The 12,459-nt window shown below is 43.9% G+C and overlaps 1 protein-coding gene across 1 annotated transcript; it reads right to left on the bottom strand.

Annotated features, from left to right (window-relative positions):
* Nucleotides 1–4,567: 4,567 nt before the first annotated feature.
* On the bottom strand, nucleotides 4,568–9,490 carry MCL1 (MCL1 apoptosis regulator, BCL2 family member). The gene is made up of 3 exons (NM_001348806.1): nucleotides 8,658–9,490; nucleotides 8,057–8,304; nucleotides 4,568–7,430 (listed from the first exon to the last, which is right to left on the bottom strand). The coding sequence occupies exons 1-3, from the start codon at nucleotides 9,346–9,348 to the stop codon at nucleotides 7,314–7,316; spliced, it is 1,056 nt and encodes a 351-aa protein (NP_001335735.1). The 5' UTR covers nucleotides 9,349–9,490; the 3' UTR covers nucleotides 4,568–7,313.
* Between the last annotated feature and the right edge of the window lie 2,969 nt (nucleotides 9,491–12,459).

Genomic DNA, 12,459 nt, shown 5'->3' with positions numbered 1-12,459 from the left:
CTCCTCTCAGGAAATTTCAGCAACAAAGCAGTGAAACCTAACAGCTGCTCCTTGTAGCAGCCCAGCTGTCTCCCCCATTCCCACCAAGGACAGTAGATGGATGGGAACCACTCTAGGCAACCTCAGGAATGGAGGTGTGAGCTGAGAATGGAATGCATGAAAGGTCTGAGCAGAGATTCCTGAATAACTTTATGAAAGTCCAGTTTCTTGGGGAAAACCCCTCTCCTCCAGATCACCTGAGTCATACCAGCTCTGGAGGGGAAACTATGAAATGTGAAGCAAAAATTTTTGAAACCAGCTCCTCCTGGTAGACAAGAAACTGTTTTTACAGGCACAGAATTGATGACATTTCTTAAAGTGGAAAACTTCCCTAATTCAAGTAGAAACGTAACGGCTAAACATTCTTTTCCTTGTCCGCTTCGCTGGCTCTTTCCCAGCACACCTTGTTCCAGGATAACTTGAATAAACATACACATGTGACCATGAAGGGCAGGAAGAAAACCAAGTGGGGGTGGTGAAATTCTGAATGGAATGCAGCCCCAGCTAGCCAGGGGGCCAGGACTGAGAATTCTGGCAGTGGCTGTGGATTTACACAGGCAGAGAAGCCAAAACAATGAGCTCATGGGCAAGAATGCAGCCTGTGGGGAAGTCTGGGCAGTCAGAGCAAACTAATTTTTTGAACCAGGATGGGAATAGCTATAATTGAGTCTCCCACGGGAACAGGATTAGAGAGAGTGGAGCCACTGTTCAGTAACAACTTTGGGGGCTGTTATTAAAGTCTGTCCTGGGAGTTCCCTCGTGGCTCAGCAAGTCAGGGATCCTGCATTGTCACTGCTGTGGCTCTGGTTACAGCTGTGACTCAGTTTCCATCCCTGGCCCAGGAACCTCTGCATATCATGGGTGTTGCCAAAAAAAAAAAAAAAAAAAAAAAGTAAATTCTATTCTGTAGAGGGCATAGCAGTCTCAGGTCTGTTTATAAACCTGGTTCCTCAGGAGTTCCCATGTGGTGCAGTGGGTTGAGGAGCTGGTGTTGCTACTGCAGCAGCTTGGGTTGCTGCTGTGGCAAAGGTTCTGTCCCTGGCCAGGGAACTCCCCACACATCGTGGGTGTGGCAAAAAAACAAAAAAACCAAAAAAACCCCCAAAACCCTGGTTTCTTTCCCTGATTATGTGAACCTGGGTGGGTGAAGGAGCTGGCTGGTGAGATGTGAGTGACCTAACCGAGGTGATGCTCTTAAGACGACTTTATTTAAAGCAGGTCTGCCCATGCCAGCTCCTACACCAAGATCCAATAATGTCTATGATCCTTAGGTTGTGTGTCTTTTTTTTTTTTTTTTTTTTTTGTCTTTTTGCTATTTCTTGGGCTGCTCCCACGGCATACGGAGGTTCCCAGGCTAGGGGTCGAATCGGAGCTGTAGCTGCGGGCCTACGCCAGAGCCACAGCAACGCAAGATCCGAGCCGCGTCTGCAACCTACACCACAGCTCACGGCAACGCCGTATCGTTAACCCACTGAGCAAGGCCAGGGACCGAACCCGCAACCTCATGGTTCCTAGTAGGATTCGTTAACCACTGCGCCACGACGGGAACTCCAGGTTGTGTTTCTTTAGGGCACTACTTTAACAAGACAGGGGAAACAATCAATAGAATCTATCTTCTTAACTTCCCAAATAAACACAATCCACCCAGCTGTAGGTCATTTTAACCAAATTCAAACCTCTAAGACCAGACATCTTTTTTCTACCAGTGTTTTCCACTACTTTTTTCTCCTCCCTCTCCTACCCCTGCCAGAGGTTCTTTCCCAACTTCATGCTTTTGTTTTTCCTACTCATTTTAAGATCCAACCTCAAATGTTTATTTTGAAGTCCTCCTTATCACCTTCTACTTCCAGAAGTTGTCACTCTGCTTTGTCCTATACCTTTATCATAGCAGAAATATTCTAATTATTTTTGTCTATGTTATCACTCCTACTACTAGATTGTAACCTTTAAAGTTGGGCAACAATGGCTTTCTTTCCATAGATTTGTTATGCATAAATTCCTCAGATGTGTGTGCTAAAAACAAGGATTCTCTTACATAACCACAATACACTCGAGAAATTTAATATTGAAACAGTACTAACATTTTGCCCATGTTAAAATTTTCCCAATTGCCAAGTCATTTATAGCTTTTTCTCATTTAGGATCCAATCAAAGATGACCCTGCATTATTTATCATGTCTTTTTTTCTTTTTTTGCTTTTTAGGGCCACAGGTGTGGCATATGAAAGTTCCCAGGCTAGTGGTCGAATCAGAGTTGCAGCTGCCAGCCTATACCACAGCCACGGCAGTGCAGGATCTGAGCTGTGTCTGTGACCTACACCACAGCTCACAGTAATAACAGATCCTTAACCCACTGAACAAGACCAGGGATCAAACCTGCATCCTCATGGATACTCGTCAGGTTCCTTACTATTGAGCCACAAGGGGAACTCCCTCAACTAGTCTTTTTTGGTTGAGTTTGAGGGGAAGAATTAGTATCTTTTTTTTTTTTGCCTTTTCTAGGGCCGCACTTATGGCCTATGGAGGTTCCCAGGCTAGGGGTCTAATCGGAGGTATAGCCACCGGCCTACGCCAGAGCCACAGCAACAAAGGATCCGAGCCGAGTCTGCAACCTACACCACCACTCACAGCAACGCCGGGTCCTCAACCCACTGATCAAGGCCAGGGATCGAACCTGCAACCTCATGGTTCCTAGTCGGATTCGCTAACCACTGTGCCACTACGGGAACTCCAGAATTAGTATCTTTATAATTCCAGCCTTCAACAGTGCATGGTACACAGTAAGCAGCAGACCCTGCTAATGGGCAAAGGAAGAGACTCAGGAAACATCTGGCCGCCTTAAGCTCATTAAATGTACTAGATCATTGCGGTGTTGAAACATTTTTAATAAAGTAATCCCTGAACAGAGGATGAGGAGAAAAGGCAAAGTAGTAAGAATATAGAAATCCATGGCAGAAATAAGCTATGGAAATGGAAGAGGTAAAATCCTGAGTAGTATTCTTAGCCCAATCACATTTCCCAACAGTCAAGAACAATTATTCCCTGCAGGTAAAGAATCACAAAAGAGATACCAGGTATAGCGTGGGATCAAGAGTCTGCCATATGTATTTTTTCTTTTTTTACCTCACAAGAATCATTAATTAAGAACACTGATTACATCTGCCTGGAGGCAATTCCCAGTCATCTTTCCACATGCTTCACGTAACTAAGATAACACTGTCACAACATTGAAACTAAGGACGGACAGAGTTAAATTTTCAAATCTTACAACTGAAAGGCCTTTGAACAGTGTAGAGAAAAGGTTCACGAAGACAAAATTCTGTTATCACTGAACAAGTAGGGCCAAAAAGAACTAGAACAAAATGAGACAAATTCAGCTGATTATCTTAAACTCGGGGAATGGCCTATGCTCTGAGCATCTGGTTGGAGCCATGTTACACACCAGTTATACAAGTTATTTCAGTTTAATTTTTCTTAAAACCCTTCAGTTGCCACAACTGCTTTAAAGAAAAATGTTTGAAATATTATGAGCAAGAGCTGGCACTAAAGTCGAAAAACAGGAACTGAAAGAAAAAATCTGGTTGGTTCAACTGAGAGGAAGTGTTGATTATTTTGACTCCCTCAGTGACTTGTGTTACTGGTTACCATCTGACCCAAGTTTTTAAGGTGTTAAACTAAGGAATATTGCCATAGTAATGGCTTCACATCACAACATAACAACAGGAGCAAAAGCACTGTGCAGAATTGGACCCTGACCAAGATTTGGGCCCTTAAATCCTGTGCTACTCTCCTTCCACCCCTCTGCTTGGGAGGTCACTTGTACAAAATGGCTTTCTTTATACTGATAAAAAGCTGCCATTTTTTGGTGGTTAGACTCCAGAGAAAAGGGGGACTGCCAAGTAGAAAGGCACAAAAGCTGAAGGGTGAAAAGCACAGAATCCTATTTGCATGATTAGCATTTGGTGTTCAGGGCTTAAAACCAATATGCAAACCTCATATTTGCACATTTCCATGGTGATTCTGTTCCCCTTCAAGGTAGCTGAAAATAAAGACCCTGAAGGAGGCTTCTGAAATGGACTTGTTTATTCTCACCTTCTTGGGAGGAAAGGGGAAAAGCATCCAAACATTAGTACCAAGAACCCTTAACTTCGGGTGTTATTTCTTCTAGCTCCTTCATTCACCTCAAAAAGTTGAGTGAGGTGGAGAGAGAACTGCTGTAATAAACCCTCTTACCTGCCACGATATACTAATACTTGAAGACTTTTATCAGGACTTTGATTTTGATTTTTGTGTTAAAATGAACAGGAACTACTTCAAATAAGACATTTAATTAAAACCCCAGTGTATCTAATTTGGATGAAAAGGGGTTATTCTGAAGGGAACTGACCTTTGTTCTAAGGCAAATCAGCTTTATGGGGCTTTTGCTGGTTAATTCACCTATACTTATTTGCTCAGCTGACTTCCCTCAGGTGCTTGCCTAAGAGGGGGAAGGAAAACAAGCAATGTTTAGAAAACACCCATACCACACCTTGTATTTGAATAAAAGATTTATTATTTTCTTCTCAGGAAAAACAGAAAGTTAGGGAAACACACTACTTTTTACAGCCCACATTAATTTGTAGTTGGTCCTAACCCTTCCTGGCACAGCTGTCAACAGCTTTTTAGCTGTTTTAACCAGAACCAAGGTGTTCACCCCCAACAGAATGTACACAGACCACAGACACACTAGAGGACTGCAGGTTTTTCCCTGAGAGAAGCATCAGACAGACAGTTGCTGAGAGAGACATCTTTCCAAGCAGCTCCTCCCTTTCCATTTTGGAGGAGCTGCCTAACTACACAGCTAGTCAGCACTTAAAACAGGTGCCTCCTTTCCCTATAGAATCACCCAACCTGCCCCAAATATCAACTTAAGATTCTCATCTGCATTTCAGCAGTCACACCCAGTAAGTTGGGAAGTGGGGACCCTAAACTCCACCAATTGGCATCTCTGTGCTTATTTCCACAAGTGGCTATGGGGAGACAGGCCTTTCAGTCACCTTAATTCGATCTTAAGATTAATTAACTACATAAAGTGCTTTTAGGTCCTTAGAGAGAGACATGATATAAATAAGTGGTTTATGGTCAAGAACGATAAATACACAGGTAAAAATAACTCTATCTGGATGATGTTATGGCTCGGAGATGGGCAGGCCGGGCAATTCTTCCCTATTACATTCTTAGTCATATTATTCATGCCTATTTTTGTCTGGAGTCCACACACTAAAGGTCACATTCTGAGGCTGAAGCTTTCAAATGACCATGGTTCCACTACACAAGTTTTCTTCAGCTTACCAGTTTAAATAACTCTTTGAGGTTTGAGGTTTAACAGAGCCCATTAATTTCTATAATTTTAAGTGAACATATTCAAATGCAAAAGAACCTAGAGTCACATAAAAGGTCTCTTCCTCTGAAAAATCCCTAAGGGGACTTTTATCTCCCCAAAGACAGGATTGAGCAACAACCAAAAAAGAAACCAGTTCAAGGAAAAGGGACTCTTCTCACCTCTTAACTGTTAGGTTAGAGCTCACTGTACTACCTCCTCCTGAGGATAAAATTCATGAAGGATGAAAGTCTGTGGACTCCTTGGGTGGTCACTTGGGTTCCTAGTGCCAAAAACTAAAAAGGGCTAGCAAGAGTTCAGGGATGGCAAATTTATAGGAACTGATATAAATATGTGTTGAGGGAGCACAACAAGCAGCAAATATTTCAAAGAAAAACAGGAAATATATGGTACGTTTGATAAAAACATCAAGTCTGAAATCTCTATGGATGCCAATGCAAAAGTCTGAAACAAAGTCTGAACATTATTAACAGAAATGAAGTATTTGTTTTATTGACACAGTAGGCTTAGACCTGTGTTTAACAAGCAAGCCTAATAATAGCACCATGGTTAAACTATAGTCTGCTTTTCCAAGCTATCACTGTACAATTTATTAGGCAAACAAGGGATTATATGTCTCACATCCACCTGATGTGATCTTTTTATACATACTGCTAATAAGTCCCATCTGGAACAGCTGAAAATCTTTTAGTAGAAGCTTTGAAGATGAGCTCATGAACTCAGTTTATATTTCACTAGTTAAATCATACCAGAAGGAACTCAAATGAGTAGTTGCCCAATCAGAGCCCATTATTTTTAAGTCATCAGCCCATGTGTCCCACCCCCCAAAATAAAATCTTAAAACCCCATCTTGACTCAATTATTGCAAACCTATTACGTAATAAAGTGAAAGAATTAATTTTCATTTCTCAATTTTTCAGTCCCAGGTTTAAAAAAACAACAAAAAACCTTAAGAAATACTTATCAAAATCAGGAAAATTAAAGCCTGCATAGTTATGAGTCAGAATTGTTCCACTATAACAGGGTGCATACAATTACAACAGTTGGTTCTGTATACAATCTAGAACCGACCAGGAACAAAGTTCAGAATAGAAAAGCTGTAAGAAACAGGTTCCTAACTACAGAGGTTAAAGATTTCAAAAGGGTATGAAAAAACTAATGTAAATTTGAGACTTTTCTCCAAAGGGAGAAAGAAAGGTTTTCTGTAAAAATATATACAATTTTTACAGACAAATACATTTACAAGTTTTTGTCTTAAAACGAGGCTAATAAAGAATCCCTCAAACCACAAGCCAAAGCAGAACAGGTATAAATGTCCTGAGCACTTGGACTTTCTATTCAAGAAGAACACTTGGGAAAAGCTAGTTATAGAGAGGAAAAAGCTTCCCTTCACATGCTGTTGTACAGTATTGGGGCTTCAGATCATAGTTCTATTACCTGTAGCTTAAATCCACTTTACACACACCAGTGGTGTTGTTAGTGCTTCTCTTCTGACACTAAAGAAAGTTAATGAAGTCCGTGGGCATATTTAATGAACTCTAGGACTAGCCTGGCTACTGGCCTCTTTCCTGTTCTAGACAAGGTAATTAAAGTCTCTTTACCCTACTATCGACCCTAAGTCTAAAAAGTACTCTTCAAGGCCTCCCAAAGTTTGACTTTGCTGAAACTGAATTCTGCTTCTTTCAGACAGTGACTCTTCAAAGGAAACTACTTTTCCCAGGTATTTATTTCAGTCATAATCCTCTTGCCACTTGCTTTTCTCTGTTGCTAGAGTAGACCTCTTGGAGATTATGGCCTAGACAGTCTGAAGTCCAACTTCATAAATACATTTGATTTCACAGACGTAGGATTTTGTGGCTGGAGTTGGTTAAGAGTCAATTATTGCACTTAAAAGGCTATCTTATTAGATATGCCAAACCAGCTCCTACTCCAGCAACACCTGCAAAAGCCAGCAGCACATTTCTGATGCCGCCTTCTAGGTCCTCTACATGGAAGAACTCCACAAACCCATCCTAGAAAACAAAAAAGAAAAGCACATTTTCAAGTACAGGCTTCCACTGGCTTAAAAACACTGTTTATAAAGAAAAGATTACGAGTTCCCGTGTGGCTCAGTGGGTTAAGGATCCGGCATTGTCACTGCAGTGGCTAGGGCTGCTGCTGTGGTGCGGGTTCGATTTCTGGCCTGGAAACTTCTGCAAGTCTTGGGTGTGGCCACACAAAAAAAGAGATGAATTAAAATAGCTAAGGTTCCTCCCAAAACACAACCAGGAACCAATTATTACCCCCAGACTGCAAAGGAGACAGATTATGCAATTAAAAGGGAGGAGCAATTTCAATAATTTTTTCTATTATCTCCAGGTGATTTTTTGTTTCTTCATAATTTGAATCCACTGGTGTGAGGAGTATCCAGCTGAATTATAGTAAAATAACCCAAAACGAAAGACTCAATCAGTAAAATAGCCTAAACTTTTCATAAAACTAGAATTTTTGATGCAACGTATTCAGAGGTACATTAAGTTAGAGCCCGAAAACTGAGTTGTGCATCTGTAAAAACCTCTAGATATCCCCTTTCTCTATAAAACCCTCCACTCCATCCCCACTTCTTCAAGTCCCCTTTTCAACCTTAAATGAAACTTACCCAGCCTCTTTGTTTGACTAGCCAGTCTCGTTTTGTCCTTACGAGAACATCTGTGATGCTTTCTGCTAACGGTTCGATGCAGCTTTCTTGATTTATACTCTTCAAGTGTTTGGCCACAAAGGCACCAAAAGAAATAAGAGTCACAATCCTGCCCCAGTTTGTTACTCCGTCACTGAAAACGTGGACCATCACTCGAGACAAAGATTTGACATCGTCTTCGTTTTTGATGTCCAGTTTCCGAAGCATGCCTGAGAGGAAAAAAAGCATGCAGGTTCTCACCGCCTCCTTTGTCTAAACCAGGGCACGATTCGCCTGCCCACCCACGACGGGGGAAATCGCTATTTGAGCTCTATAGAATTTAGGCCGTTCCCACTTGAAAATTGACATCCCACCCTTTCCGGGCTTTGAACAGAGCTGCCATTTCCAAAAGAATCAAGTGGGCGGAAACAATGACTCACGGCCAGAATATTCTGGTTTCAGAAATGGGATAAGAGTCGTTTCAACATGGACTCGTTTCGGTTTCCACCCACCGAAGGTGCGTGAGTCCAGAGAGCTAAAGAGAAAGAAAAAGCAGGGCAGCCTTCACGACTAACCCCCTTACCTTGGAAGGCCGTCTCGTGGTTGCGCTGCACCCCGTCCCCGACCCGTCGCAGGGTCTCTAACGCCTTCCGGCTGGCGGCCCCAGACCCGCCCATTGGCTTCGCGTCCTTGGCGCCGGTTGCCTGCTCCCGAAGGTACCGAGAGATAATCTCCAGGGACTGCCGGTATAACTCGTCCTCCTCCTCCTCTGCCGGGGGCGGCGTCGAGGGGAGCGAGCCGTCCGTGCCGGGGCCACTACTGGCCTCCTCGACTAACCCCAGCAAGGGCAGGACGGCCGGCCGCTTCCCGAGGGGCTCCGGCTCGTACCCGTCCAGCTCCTCTTCGGGAGACATGATGGCGTCGGAGGCCGGGGATTCCATCTCTTCAGGCGGCGACGCGAGGCGGGTGGGCGCGAAGAACAGCAGTCTGGCGGGGGTCGCGGTGACGTCGGGGCCCTCGGCGCCAATGGGCGAGGGCCGCGCGACCCTCCGGGCGTCTGGCGCAGGAGTGGACGGGGGGCTCGCGCCGGCGCTTCCGCCAATCACCATGCCGGCTTCCCCTCCCCCTACCTCTTGCCGGGCCGTGGCCTCTTTTCCCGTAGCCAAGAGACGGCCTCCCGGAGCGGAGGCGCTGCTGCCGCTTCCAGGCCCCAATCCGGCCCCCCCACAGTAGAGGTTGAGTCCGATTACTGCGTTTCTCTGGAGGCCAAACATCGCAAGCCGCCGCCGCCACCACCTTGGCAGAAAAATGGGGGAGGCCCGACTCCTTACGGGAAGGAAGCGGAAGTAAGGTCTGAGAGAGGCACTCCTAGATCGCAGTTTTAGAACCAGTCCGCAGTGGCGTCAGCAACTCTCTAAAAAAAAAAAAAAAAAAATTGAACCCCCGTAAAAGGGCAAGGGGCGGAAGCTTCCGGAGAATGCAGCACCGCACGGCACCTAACCGGCGGTTCGGGGGGCGGGGCTTCCGGCTCTCCGAACCTCTCGCGGCCCGTTACGTAACCTTGGCTCCAGCCCTCTGCAAGGTGGGCTTGCGCTCTTCACCCGTGCCGGTCTGGGCCGGCTGGGGATTGCTACCTCGTCGCTTCCCTGAGTGCTGATTTGCAAGCCCCTTCTGTTGCTTTTGTACCGGAGGGTTGTTTTTTTTTTCCCCCACACCACAGTCCTAACCCTCGAGTCACTCGGAGATTGAGGAAGAGGGATGAGTAAATTCTGCCACGGATGCGGGACCACAGCCTTAGGATGGATGAATATGAGGACACTGTTGGGAAAATGTAGTTATTTTGCGCAACCTCAGCTCTGTACTCTCATTCCAACATTGTGTGGAAACGGGGACGCTCCATGGACTGACCTATAGAATCATTTTTACGTAAATTCGCAAAGCGAAATTGTTCTGCTCCAGCTAAATTTTATGCCTGTCTCCCTATTTGCTTTCTCCCATCGCCATCTCTCTCATGCTTTTTATATATGTCTTACTCGTTCACTACATCTTCTGAGACTCTTGATACCACTTACGTTGATAAGAGACATTTGAATCTAGGGGTAAACCCCTTAAGGACATGGATCTTGTTATATACCATATATGTGAGTTAACATTAATTGAAGCAACCTGTTTTTCCTAAAAGATCTGTAAAATTAGTAATAGCTAAAATTCAAGAGCAAAGTATTTGAGGGACAGAAGCAGGAAAGGTGAGCATGGTTCCTATTCCTGAAAACATCACTTTAATAAGGAAATAGGGCACCTGTACCACAGGATTATGTATTTGGGCAAGACCTAGAAGCATGGAGCTTTATAATAAGGGGCAGAAAGTTTGGAGAGAAACATCCTGCGGTTGTAGTGAATAAGAAATGGTTTATCTATTTAAGGAATGTAAAATCTTGCACAGCAACAAACCATAATGTGAGATGGAATATAGGAGGCATCAACAACTTAATATTGGAATTAAGAGGCTGGAAAATTCACTTTCGGCTAGGAGAGCTAGGGGAAGACTTTATGGAAGAGGTAGCTTTTTCTGCTCTGCTTTCTAGAACGCGATTTTATTTAGGGGAAAGAGATTGAGCAAATTTGCGTGCAAAAGCGGTTTCTTCTTCAGAGGCTGTAGAAGGAAGTGCATTGCTGGTTTCACTTTAAGCTTATAGCCAGAAATCTCAAGTGTTCAGTAATCCTATTGCAGTTCCTTAATCGATTCACTCTCCTGTGATCCAAGATGACTATTGAACACCTTCTTTTATATCCTTAAACGTCCCATATTCCCTTCTCCCAGCCTCACTTTAAGCTTTTAACTTACTGAGAAAATGGAAACAATCAGAGGAGAAAAACTTCATTTCTTTCTTTCTTTTTTTTTTTTTTTTTTTTGCTTTTTTAGGGCTGCACCTGTGGCATATGGAGGTTCCCAGGCTAGGGTCGAATTGGAGCTACAGCTGCCTGCCTACACCACAGCAACAGCAATACCGATCCAAGCCGCGTCTTCCACCTACGTCATAGCTCTCGGAAACACCGGATCCCCAACCCACTGAGCGAGGCCAGGGATTGAACCTCATGGATACTAGGCTGATTCATTTCTGCTGCACCGTAACAGGAACTCCAAAAAAACTTCATTTCTCATCAGCAAATCTGTGAATTTTCTCCCGTTTCCATTCTGTCTGCCATTACTACAGTTAAAATGAATAAACCTTCCCTACCATCCCAGATCAATCTCTTCACTTGTGCACTGGATCGCATCTCCTTGTCTCTTCAAGTCCTTGCAGTTATCCCTTGCACCATCAATTTCTCTCAATCTACTCACATTTATTTATTGGCCATGCCTGAGGCAGTGGAAATTCCCTGGTCAGGGATTGAATCCTCTCCACAATCCATGACAATGATGAATCCTTAACACTAGACCACCAGGGAGCTCCTCTCTCTCCCTATTGAATCATTACATCAGCACACAAATTCGAGGCAGTGGAAATTCCCTGGCCAGGGCTTGAATCCACTCCACGATCTATGACAATGATGAATCCTTAACCACTAGACCACCAGGGAGCTCCTCTCTTTCCCTATTGAATCATTCCATCAGCACACAAACTTGATGTTCTTTCTCACATCTTTAGAAAGCCTTCCTTAGAACCTAAATTCTTTGATCCCCTTTTTGTAACAAAAATCTTCAACCTCCTTCCTTTTCTCTCTTGAATCCACTTCTCACCACTTCACTGAACCCATTCTTGTCAGTGTTATCATGACCTCCACTTGGCTAAACTCCAGTGGTTAATTTGCATTCCTCATTTTACTTGACCTCTCAGCAGAACTTAACAGGTGTTCAATCATTTCCTTTTGTTTGTTTGTTTTTCCGAGCCCACAGCTTGTGGAAGTTCCTGGGCCAGGGATTGATCCTACGCCACAGCAGTGACCCGAGCTGCTGCACTGACAATGCTGGGTCCTTAACCCATTGAGCCACAGGAGAACTCCTAACCATTCCCTTCTTGAAACACATTCTTCAGGTGCCTTTTAGGCCACCACCTCTCCTGGTTTTCCCTCTTCTGCACTGGCTACTCTCTTCAGTTTTAGTCATCTTTTCCAAGGACTATCCACTTGATGAGGCAACTTATCTTGTTTCCCTTTGTAACCTTAGCCACACCTTAGACACTCAATTGCTGAATGGATAAATCTAAATGTTTACTAATATGGAATACATAAAGGCTAGAAAAGTGGGTTGGGGTTATGGTTTTGAAAGCCAGTTGAAGAGCTTAGAACTTTTCTAGGCAGTTGGGAAACCACTGAGAACTAGAGTACCATGATATATGCTCTACTTTGGGTTCATTGCTCTAATTGTGGGTTTTAGAATGGAT

This window comes from Sus scrofa, chromosome 4 (assembly GCF_054392235.1).
Source record: "Sus scrofa isolate SSC_HxYL_T2T_F1_AM1 chromosome 4, Sscrofa_HxYL_maternal_Yorkshire_Landrace_v2.0, whole genome shotgun sequence".
Taxonomy (NCBI): domain Eukaryota; kingdom Metazoa; phylum Chordata; class Mammalia; order Artiodactyla; family Suidae; genus Sus; species Sus scrofa.
This window is presented reverse-complemented; position numbering and strand designations above follow the sequence as displayed.

Bases quoted from the DNA above. Each gene is read 5' to 3' on its own strand.
- MCL1 (NM_001348806.1), bottom strand. From the start codon at position 9,348: ATGTTTGGCCTCCAGAGAAACGCAGTAATCGGACTCAACCTCTACTGT. The intron at 8,305-8,657 runs GTAAGGGGGTTA...TTTTCCTCTCAG, and splicing joins CCACGAGACGGCCTTCCAAG to GCATGCTTCGGAAACTGGAC. The intron at 7,431-8,056 runs GTAAGTTTCATT...TTTGTTTTCTAG, and splicing joins TAGTCAAACAAAGAGGCTGG to GATGGGTTTGTGGAGTTCTT.